This window comes from Hyla sarda, chromosome 1 (assembly GCF_029499605.1).
Source record: "Hyla sarda isolate aHylSar1 chromosome 1, aHylSar1.hap1, whole genome shotgun sequence".
NCBI classification, from domain to species: domain Eukaryota; kingdom Metazoa; phylum Chordata; class Amphibia; order Anura; family Hylidae; genus Hyla; species Hyla sarda.
Window position 1 is genome coordinate 46,303,193 of NC_079189.1, and position 12,055 is coordinate 46,315,247.

At 42.0% G+C, this 12,055-nt stretch overlaps 1 protein-coding gene across 4 annotated transcripts in view; it reads left to right on the forward strand.

The window, feature by feature from the left end:
* FGFR3 (fibroblast growth factor receptor 3) overlaps positions 1-12,055 on the forward strand; it is a 118,733-nt gene that overhangs the window by 3,110 nt on the left and 103,568 nt on the right. For all 4 annotated transcript variants that reach the window (XM_056554912.1, XM_056554916.1, XM_056554925.1 and 1 more), the window contains exon 2: positions 55-307. In XM_056554912.1, coding sequence (XP_056410887.1) covers positions 136-307 — 172 coding nt within the window. In that variant the 5' untranslated portion in view covers positions 55-135. The remainder of the gene's footprint in view (positions 1-54; positions 308-12,055) is intronic.

Sequence of the window (12,055 nt, forward strand, 5' to 3'; positions counted from 1 at the left end):
CTTGCCCCTCTATATACCAGGCTAACTCTTTCTTCTTTTTTTTTTCTTCTCCAGGTGGGCACTACCTTGGTCAAGGAGACCGGTGCCAGGATTATAGTGCACAACCCAGCAGAGCAAAAGTAATGCGACCATAGGATGCCTGAGGCTGGAGGGGGCTGCAGGTTATCCCCGTGCCGAGGGATACTGGTGGGAATGATCACCGTGTGGTGCACACTCTGCTTTTTCCTGGTGACGGTGAGCGGAGTGCCAGCTGCCAGGCTTCCCGTGACGCAGCCAGAAGAGGAGAAACCCGAGAGAAAATCGGCAGGTAAGGATACGGGTCCACCCTCTTGGTTTCGCAAACATGAACTCTTTTTCAGCTTTCGAATGGGGCTGAGAGGGGAGGGTAGTGCCCAGGTTCCCATCCCCGCTGCCTGTACGTGAAGCCGATCCCGAGGGCTTTTCATGAAAATTGCTGAATTTGCATGTTGTCCCTGAGTTGCACCATAGGCGGTCAGCAGGGGGGACATTGTGTGAGACCCTCATTAATCACCGGGCCCCCTTGACTTGTAGATTAACCCCTATGGTGCTGCAGGGTTATCTTGTCTCCCATGTCTGGGTTGTTTGTTTATGGAAGTCCCTAATGTGTGGACAGTGCTTGTAGGAGACCATTGCACATGAAAGGGTAATGATTGGAGACCCTAAATGTATTACGGTGGTCATCATCATCCAGGTACTGGAGAAAGGGGTAGACATGTGGACAGGTTAACACCTTGGAAAGTACCCTGCGTTATGGGATGGATAAGTGAGAAATGTATAGTCAGATATGTGTGGAAGTAGCGGAGCTGAGTTTGTAGCACAGCAGATTTTGGTTATAAATATATAGGTAAATTTAAGTAGATGTAGCAGAGCTGAGTTTGTAGTAGGGCAGATTTTGGTCATAAATATATAGGTAGATGTAGCAGAGCTGAATGTTTCACGGTCTTAGGTTATAAATATATATGCAGCAGAGTTTGGCGCTATTGTCATATTATTACATTGTCTAGCTAGGTATACGTAGATGTAGCAGGGAGGAGTTTGTCTCCTGTCTTACAGGTTGTCTAGCACTTCTGCCATATAGGATAGATAGGTAATAAATGTATAGCTGATATATGTAGATGTAGCAGGGCTGAGTTTGGTTATAAAAAAAAAAAAAAAAAAAAAATTATATATATATATATATATATATATATATATATATATATTATAGCAAAATGTAAGTAGATGTAGCAGAGCTGAGTTTGTCACGGTCTTACAGGTTGTGTAGCAGGGCACAGTGTAGCACTTCTGACATATTGGATAAATAACGTATAAATGTATAGCTATATATACGTGCAGATTTAGCAGAGTGGAGTTTGTCTGCTGTATGTAATAAAGATATAGGTTGCTTGAGCAGATTTTTCCCGGTAATGTTGTGTAGGATAGAGAGGTTATCAATGCCAGATATAGGTAGATGTAGCATAACTGAGTTTGTCACTGTCATAAGTATAATGTGTAGCAGAGCAGAGTTTGGCACTACGGTCATAGGATAGACAGGTAGTAACTGTATAGCTAGATGTAGCAGAGCTGAGTAGGTTAAATATGTAGCAGAAAAGAGTTTGGCACTGAAGTCATAGGATAGACAGGTTGTAACTGTATAGCTAGATGTAGCAGAGCTGAATTTGTCACTGTCATAGGATATATATGTGGCAGAGCAGAGTTTGGCACTACTGTCATATAGGTTATTCATGTATAGCTAGATGTAGCAGAGCTGAATTTGTCACTGTCATAGGTTATATATGTAGCAGATCAGGGTTTGGCACTACTGTCATAAAGGTTATCCATGTATAGCTTGATGTAGCAGAGCTTAATTTGTCACTGTCAAAGGTTATATATGCAGCAGAGCAGAGTTTGGCACTACAGTCATAGGATAGACGGTATAACTATAACTTGATGTAGCAGAGCTGAGTAGGTTATATATGTAGCAGAGCAGAGTTTGGCACTGCAGTCATAGGATAGACAAGTTGTAACTGTATAGCTAGATGTAGCAGAGCTGAATTTGTCACTGTCATAGGTTATATATGTAGCAGAGCAGAGTTTGGCACTACAGTCATAGGATAAACGGTATAGCTATAGCTTGATGTAGCAGAGCTGAGTAGGTTATATATGTAGCAGAGAAGAGTTTGGCACTGAAGTCATAGGATAGACACATTGTAACTGTATAGCTAGATGTAGCAGAGCTGAATTTGTCACTGTCATAGGTTATATATATAGCAGAGCAGAGTTTGGCACTACTGTCATATAGGTTATTCATGTATAGCTAGATGTAGCAGAGCGGAGTTCGTCACTGTCATAGGTTATATGTAGCAGAGCAGAGCTTGGCTATACTGTCAAATAGGTTAGCTAGATATATGGGTAAGTGTTGCAGAGATAAAATGCTGTAAGGTTCCTTTCAGTCCTGCATGCAGTCAGATATCTATCACGTGCCAAATTACAAACTCTACCATGCTGCAATCACATCTGCGCCACATGACAAACCCAGCTCTGCTACAATCAAAAATGATACTTGCCCGTAACAAACACAGCATTACTACAATTGCTTGCACCATGTGTCCAACTCAGCCCTGCTACATCTACATTACATAGGAATGTAGATGTAGCAGAGATAACACTTGTGCCTCGTGTCAAACTCAGCTCTGCTACATCGATGTTACATATGAATGCATGCTTTTACCTAGAATACCGTCACAATCTGCTTGTGTTTGGATTTACTATTACAGGTGGCTTCATATCATGACGTTTCTTCGGTTCTGGTTGAACCTGATGTAGAAGGTCGCTGTGGTTGCTGCTGTGTGTAGTGATGAGGAGTTTGCTATGTGTTACTGCTTCTGGAATCTAAACTACTTGTTGGATTAAAGGGGTATTCCAGACTAAAACTTTTTTTTTTTTTTATATATATATATATATATATATATATCAACTGGCTCTGGAAAGTTAAACAGATTTGTAAATTACTTCTATTAAAAAATCTTAATCCTTCCAATAGTTATTAGCTTCTGAAGTTGAGTTGTTGTTTTCTGTCTAACTGCTTTCTGATGACTCACGTCCCGGGAGCTGTCCAGCTCCTATGGGGATATTCTCCCATCATGCAAGGGATATTCTCCCATCATGCACAGCTCCCGGGACGTGACATCATCATTGAGCAGTTAGACAAAAAACTTCAGAAGCTAATAACTATTGTAAGGATTAAGATTTTTTAATAGAAGTAATTTACAAATCTGTTTAACTTTTCAGAGCCAGTTGATATATATATATATATATATATATAAAAAAAAAGTTTTTGCCTGGAATACCCCTTTAATTCTTTTCTAATGCAGATGAGTGGAATACTATCATAGGGCTGATGGATGTAGAAACTTAGGGGCCACGTATGGCCCTTTAAAAGCTGATTGTTGTTATCATTGTCCTTATTACTATGATGTCACATTGTTTATTACTGTTTATATTGGTCGTGATTGCTTGTTGTCATATCACAGACCTCACGATTATAGATATGAATTGTTCTGGATTCTGGACAATACTTCATTGACTGAACCTTCTATAATGCAGTAGATCAGTGGTCTTTAAAGGGGTACTCCCGTGGAAAACGTATTTTTATTTTTATTTTTATTTTTATAAATCAACTGGTGATGGAAAGTTAAACAGATTTGTAAATGACTTCATTTAAAAAATCTTAATCCTTCCAGTACTTTTTAGGGGCTGTATACTACAGAAGAAATGCTTTTCTTTTTGGATTTCTCTGATGTCACGACCACGGTGCTCTCTGCTGACCTCTGCTGTCCATTTTTGGAACTGTCCAGAGCAGGAGAACATCCCCATAGCAAACATATGCTGCTCTGGACAGTTCCTAAAATGGACAGCAGAGCTGAGTAGAGAGCACCGTGGTCGTGACATCAGAGAAATCCAAAAATAAAAGCATTTCCTCTGTAGTATTCAGCAGCTAATAAGTACTGGAAGGATTAAGATTTTTCAACACCAGTTGATAAAAAAAAAAAAAAAAAAAAAAATATTTCCACGGGAGTACTCCTTTTAAAGGAGTAGTCCAGTGGTGAACAACTTATCCCCTATCCTAAGGATGGGGATAAGTTTTGAGATCGCGGGAGGTCCGACTGCTGGGGCCCCCTGCGATCTCCTGTACGGAGCCCCAACAGCCGGCGGGAAGGGGGCGTGTCGACCTCCGCACGAAGCGGCGGCCGACACGCCCCCTCAATACAACTCTATGGCAGAGCTGAAGCGCTGCCTTCGGCAATCTCCGGCTCTGCCATAGAGATGTATTGAGGGGGCGTGTCGGCCGCCGCTTCGTGCGGAGGTCAACACCCGCTATCTGGCCGGAGAGCCGGGGCCCCATACAGAGAGATCGCAGGGGGCCCCAGCGGTCGGACCCCCCGTGATCTCAAACTTATCCCCTATCCTTAGGATAGGGGATACGTTTTCACCACTGGACTACCCCTTTAAACTTTGGCCCTCCAAATGTGGCAAAACTACAACTCCCAGCATGCCCGGACAGCCGTTGGCTGTCCGGGCATGCTGGGAATTGTAGTTCTGCATCATCTGGAGGGCCACAGTTTGGAGACCACTGCATCAGATCCTAATGGCAGCATGCAACTTTGCCAGCATAGACTGACGTGTTAGTTGCATGCACCATGCACATGTTAAATAAGGTTAGGGCTACACGTCTACTTGAAGATGCAGCGTCGCATATAATGCTAGTTAATAAGGTTGCATGACTGCAACGCAACTGTTTCACAAAAAAAGCCAACCGGAGGTGACTGCATGTACCACCTGACAAACTTAGCTCTGCTACATTAGAGAATACTTGATACACATAACAAACACAGCTCTACTACAACCACAGATAAAGGCTGTGCCACCTTGTACGGATACTTGTTAGCCAACCGCAGGTGACTTTACATGCCACTGCGATCTGATGGCAACTTTTTAAAATGCGTTTTTTTTTTTTGTTTTTTTTTTCAAAGCCAAATTACAATATTTGTAAGGCTGGGTTCACATCACGTTTTTGCCATACTGTTTTCAATCCATTTTTCTAAAGAAAACCGTATGGCAAAAAAAAATGGATGGAACAGTATGGAAAAAAGTAAACCGTATGCGTTTTTAAAAGTGCATACAGTCCCGTCCGTTTTTATTAAAAAAAAAATACGTTTTTGAAAATTGTGTCCATTTTTAATGGGAGGGGTGTTGGGTGGGGACTTTAGGATGCAAATGCGCATGTGCCAAGTAAAAAACTTATACGGTTTCCCGTATGGAATTGTATACATGTGCGTTTTACATTGACTTCCATGTTAAAAAAAAAAAACGTATGCGGTTACAGTACGGTTTTTAAACTGGAGACAAAAATGTGGTCAACCATACTGTAACCGCATACGTTTTTTTTTTAACATGGACGTCAATGGGAAACGCACATGTATACAATTCCATACGGGAAACCGTATACGGTTTTTACTTTGCACATGCGCACTTGCATCCTAAAGTCCCCACTCAACACCCCTCCCCTTTAAAAATGTACAAAATGATCAAAAACATATTTTTTTTTATTTTTATAAAAACGGATGGAACTATATGCACTTTTAAAAACGCATACGGTTTACTTTTTCCCCATACTGTTCCATCCATTTTTTTGCCATACGGTTTTCTTTAGAAAAATGGATTGAAAATAGTATGGCGAAAACGTGATGTGAACCCAGGCTAATAAAGTTGCGCGACAGGTGACAAATCGCCAAAATATTTCGGTTGTGCAATTCTTTTTTTTTTTTTTTTTTTTTAAGATAGGCTTTCAGGCAACACGTGTCGTCGTGGAGCCCCAGCCGAACAACGTAAGGCCAAATCGCACCCTAAAATAGTCTTGGGAATCGCACGAATAAAGTCCTATGACAAACACAGCTCTGCTGCATCCGACCGTATCTCCACTGATGTCCTCTTGTAGCATTGTTTTATTTTCTTTTTATTTTAGATTGGTCGCAATGTAACCTAATATAACTTGCACGAATAAAGTCATGTGACCAGCACAGCTCTGCTGCCTCCGAACGTATCTGCTGTGATGCCATCTTGCGGAATCTTAGAATGTTTTTTAATTATATATTTATTTATTTGTTTTTTATGTTAAACATAACATTTTGGACTGGCTGTCTTGTTAATGATATGGACCTGTTTGGGAACTTTTTTTTCTGCACCCAATCCTCTCAGCTCTGCTACATCTTCTATCTTTCCTATGGGAATAGCACTGGTTAAAGGGGTACTCCGGTGGAAAACATTATTATTATTATTATAATTTTTTTTTTTATAATCAACTGGTGCCAGAAAGTTGAACAGATTTGCAAATTACTTCTATTAAAATAAATCCTAATCCTTCCACTACTTATCAGCTGCTGTATAATACAGAGGAAGTTCTTTTCTTTTTGAATTTCTTTTCTCTCTGTCCACGGTGCTCTCTGCTGACACCTCTGTCCATGTCAGGAACTGTCCAGAGCAGGAGCAAATCCGCATAGCAAACCTCTCCTGCTCTAGACAGTTCCTGACATGGACAGAGGTGTCAGCAGAGAGCACCATGGACCAGAGAAAGTTATTCTGCCGGAATCGACGTGAGAAAAGAGTAATTGCTGTCTAGCGAGACGAACTCTTAACGCAGAATCTCCCCGCCCCCTCCTTCTACTTTTAATAATTAACAAAAGAAATTCAAAAGGAAGATAACCTACTCTCTATTATACAGCCGCTAATAAGTACTGGAAGGATAAAGATTTTTTAATAGAAGTAATTTGCAAATCTGTTAAACTTTCTGGCACCAATTGATTTAAAAAAAAATATTTATGAATAAAAAATGTTTTCCACCGGAGTACCCCTTTAATCGTGATCCGAGGTATGTCATATATGTCTGTAGGAATGGCGCTGTGCCCATGAGACGGCCGCATCCCACCTTTTTGTTTTTTTGATACATTGTGTTGGGGAATGACTGACGTTCAGACCGCACTCCATTGTCTGCTGGAGAAAGTAATCCTGCCGGAATCGACGTGAGAAAAGAGTAATTACTGTCTAGCGAGACGAACACTTAACGCAGAATCTCCCCCCCCCCCCCCCCCCCCCTCTACTTTTAATAATCTTCCATTTTTATTCAGTACGGTGTTACTTGGATTGGAGAGCGCCGAGGCCCCTCCGCAGCTTCTTCATTGTATTCTTGAGGTTTTTTTTTTTTTATATAAGCCTCTTCTCTATATAGTTCAATTAACCTTCAAAAAACTCCATACGGCTGTCACAACAAACTCCTGCAGCTTCTTTCTTGGGCTTTTATTATGCTAAACAGATCAAGACTACAACCCCCATCGTGCTCGCTCACGTACGGATAGGTTGCCTGCTGGGCGTTGTAGTGCAACAGGTTGTTTGGATGCATGATTGCAGTTCGAGACGTTGTACAACCTCCCAGGACAGTGGCCTCCAAACTGTGGACCTTCAGCTGTTGCAAAACTACAACTCCCAGCATGCCCGGACAGCCTTCGGCTGTCCGGGAATGCTGGGAGTTGTAGTTTTGCAACAGCTGCAGGGCCACCTTTTGGAGACCACTGTTTTAAAGAGTTCTAGTCTTTGGCAGTGATCTCCTATCTATAGTCCCTAAACTACAACCTCCAATGTGTCCTGGTGTTGTCTGCTGGGAGTTATAGTTCAGCAGCAGATGGAGAATGGCAGGTTACATAGCACAGTTAAAAAACACGTGTCCACCGAGCTCAACCAAGGAATTGAAAAGCGGGATGTCTGTATTTCTACATACACATTTAGGGTACATTCACACGGGCGGATTCATTTGCGAGTTTCCCGCTGCGTATTTGAAAGGGGGCAGGCTGTTCTCGGCTGTTCGCAGCAGATTTTCCATGGCGGAATTCACACTGCGGAAAATCCGCCATGGAAAATCTGCTGCGGACAGCCGAGAAGAGCCCTGCCCCCTTTCAAATACGCAGCGGGAAATCCGCAAATGAATCCGCCCTTGTGAACGTACCCTAAAGGGGTACTCCGGTGGAACACTTTTTAAAAAAAAATGTTTTTTTTTTTTTTTTTAAATCAACTGGTTACAGAAAGTTAAACAGATTTGTAAATGACTTCTATTAAAAAATCGTATTCCTTTTCAGTACTTATTAGCTGCTGAATACTACAGAGGAAATTCTTTTCTTTTTGGAGCACAGAGCTCTCTGCTGACATCACGAGCACAGTGCTCTCTGCTGACATCTCTGTCCATTTTAGGAACTGTCCAGAGTAGGAGAAAATCCCCATAGAAAACATATGCTGTTCTGGACAGTTCCTAAAATGGACAGAGATGTCAGCAGAGAGCACTGTGCTCGTGATGTCAGCAGAGAGCTCTGTGCTCCAAAAAGAAAAGAATTTCCTCTGTAGTATTCAGCAGCTAATAAGTACTGGAAGGATTTAAGATTTTTTTAATAGAAGTTATTTACAAATCTGTTTAACTTTCTAGCATTAGTTAATTAAAAAATAATAATAATAAAGTTTTCCACCGGAGTACCCTTTTAAAGGGGTTCTCCACTCCAAAGAATAGGGGATAAGATGTCCGATCGCAGGGGGTCCCAACAACCGGAGCCCGAACAATCAGACATTTTATCCCCAATTCTTTGGATAGGGGATAAGATGTCCCCTTTTAATGTTATTTTATTTTCTAACAATTGACCAATCTGAAGCCCTCAAGTGGTTTTGCTACAAAGAGAGAATATTGACAGAAGTTTGCCCTTGCATATATATATATATATATATATATATATATATATATATATATATATATATATATATATATATATATAAAAAATATAATATATTTATTATAGAGAGAGAGACGGGGTCAGTACTTTCCTCAGGGAGAGGACACCTCTTCAGGTGTAACGGAGATTCAAGTTAGGCCATTTAGCACGAAGTCTCAGAACTGATTGGTTCTCTTTCCTTCTGGAGAGAGTTCTGGCTTGGCATAAATCCCAATCAGTTCTGAGACTTCTTAAAGGGGTATTCCAGGCAAAACCTTTTATATATATATATATATATATATATATATATATATATATATATATATATATATATATATATATATATATATACTGGGTTCACACTACGTTTTTAAACTACGGTTCCCGCATACGTTTTCTATCAAAAACCGTATGGGGAAAAAAACGGATGGAACAGTATGGGGAAAAAGTAAACCGTATGCATTTTTAAACAGTATGCTGTTTTTAAAAGTGCATACTGTTCCGTCCGTTTTTATAGAAAAAAAAACCATACGTTTTTGAATATTTTGTCCATTTTTAATGGGAGGGGTCTTGGGTGGGGACTTTAGGATTCAAATGCGCATGTGCTTACTTACCCCTTTCCATCATGTCTCCCTTTTTACCACTTCCCTATTTTACATATGTGAGGCTGTGTTCACACATTGCAGTACTGTCGCATACTGTACCGCCACACATCCATTTGTCTCATCTTCTGCAAGCTGCAATTGTCAGCTGCACTTCCCGAATCGGTAGCTCAAACCATATTGTTGCTTTTTATAAGATCTCTGCTTGATGTCTGTGAATGGAATCATGATTACATCTGGAGAATTCACGTGTAGTAAAATTTCTGCTACTGTCCTATACATCCGAAATGGCTCAGGTAGTGCAGCTCATCCAGGATGGCACATCAAATGCAAGCTGTGGCAAGAAGGTTTGCTGTGTCTGTCAGCGTAGTGTCCAGAGCATGGAGGCGCTACCAGGAGACAAACCAGTACATCAGGACACGCGGAGGAGGCCGTAGGAGGGAAACAACCCAGCAGCAGGACCGCTACCTCTGCCTTTATGCAAGGAGGAGCACTGCCAGAGCCCTGCAAAATGAGCCGGCCACAAATGTACATGAGACTCCATGAGGGTGGTATGAGGGCCCAACGTCCACAGGTGGAGGTTGTGCTTACAGCCCAACACCGTACAGGACATTTGGCATTTGCCAGAGAACACCAAGATTGGCAAATTCACCACTGGCACCCTGTGCTCTTCACAGATGAAAGCAGGTTCACACTGAGCACATGTGACAGATGTTTAAGAGTCTGGAGACGCTGTGGAGAATGTTCTCCTGCCTGCAACATCCCCCATCATGACCGATTTGATGGTGGGTCAATAATGATGTGGGGTGGCATTTCTTTGGGGGGCCACACAGCCCTCCATGTGCTTGCCAGAGGTAGCCTGACTGCCATTAGGTACTGAGATGAGATCTTCAGACCCCTTGTGAGACCATATGCTGGTGCGGTTGGCCCTGGGTTCCTCCTAATGCAAGACAATGCTAGACCTCATGTGTCTGGAGTGTGTCAGCAGTTCCTGCAAGAGGAAGGCATTGATGCTATGGACTGGCCCGCCCGTTCCCCAAACCTGAATCCGATTGAGAACATCTGGGACATCATGTCTCGCTCCATCTACCAATGCCACATTGCACCACAGACTGTCCTGGAGTTGGCGGATGCTTTAGTCCAGGTCTGGGAGGACATCCCTCAGGAGACCGTCCACACCTCATCAGGAGCATGCCCAGGCATTGTAGGGAGGTCATACGGGCACGTGGAGGCCACACACACTACTGAGCCTCTTTGTGACTTGTTTTAAGGACATTACATAAAGTTGGATCAGCCTGTAGTGTGGTTTTCCACTTTGATTTTGAGTGGGACTCCATATCCAGACCTCCATGGGTTGATAAATTTGATTTCCATTGATAATTTTTGTGTGATTTTGTTGTCAGCACATTCAACTATGTAAAGACAAAAGTATTTCATACGATTAGTTCATTCAATCAGATCTAGGATGTGTTATCTTAGTGCTCCCTTTTATTTATTTTTTGTTTTTTTTGAGCGGTGTATATCTTCAGTAGGGAGTAGCACAATGTGTAAGTATTCTAATTGGTTAGCAGACTACTTTACGTAAGCATTGCATCATAATTTCTGTGCCAAGCAGGGTGGTCACACAAGGCGTGAAACAGGATGTAACCACCATCTTAGAAGAATGATCTTCGTTTTATATCTATTATCCATAACCGTCCTAGTGCCGCCAGGTTCTGACGGCACCTGCTGTTTTCTGGACGGACATTCCACTGTGTGAACAAAGCCTTATAATGAGTCTGAAATTTATTTGTGGTGTCCCGGTACCGTATTGCATACCGTACCTAGTGTAGAGGTCTCCAAAGTCAGAGTAACTACATTCAGGTAGGGTTCCTCAGGTGGGACAGCCCCTAGTCGCCTTTCCTAAAGTCTATCTTTAATGCTAATATATGTATATATTTAATAATTATATATCCTATATTAATGTATAGTACTTACCTTGTTCAGCGTCGCAGGACCTTCGGTCATGTGACCATGCTAGTAACCTCTATGGTATGTTGTAGGACCTTAGGAGGTCCTTGGGTCACGTGTTACCCACAAATCTCTGTAATGGTGATTAACATCAGTATGGAACAATTAGCGTTAGTCCAGCCCCTGCCCACATAAAGGAGCTGCGTCCAATTATCGCTCTCTTGGGTTGCTGCTCTCGTGGATGCTGGACTAACAGGACGGTGCTACACAACTTTCAAAGACACGCTAGGCCTCAAAACCTACGGCCTCAGCAGAACCAAAACTGTGAGTTCAAATCTAAATCCCTGCAAATGTTAGCGTGACTACTGGACCGCAATTAACCCCTAAATCCAGTGGAGCAATGCAATATACTAAAAAGATTCTTAATGCTAAAGTCCCAACCTTTGTCAATCCTCAAGGAAAAGCTGCTGTTATACTCAGAGACTGTTGTATTATTGAAGCTTGCAGAAAACCTTCAGTAAAAGTTGATGCTGTTTCAGAAAACTCTTCGGTTGTGGACAATCTATTCTTCTTATCTACCTCCCTATCGCTCTTGGGAAGGGAGGCGGTAGGAAAAGCGTTATTGAGGAACCCGCACCCTGGCGTCACGAATAGCAAGGGTTAACAAGCACCCTTTAATTGCTGTACAGCTACACTCCC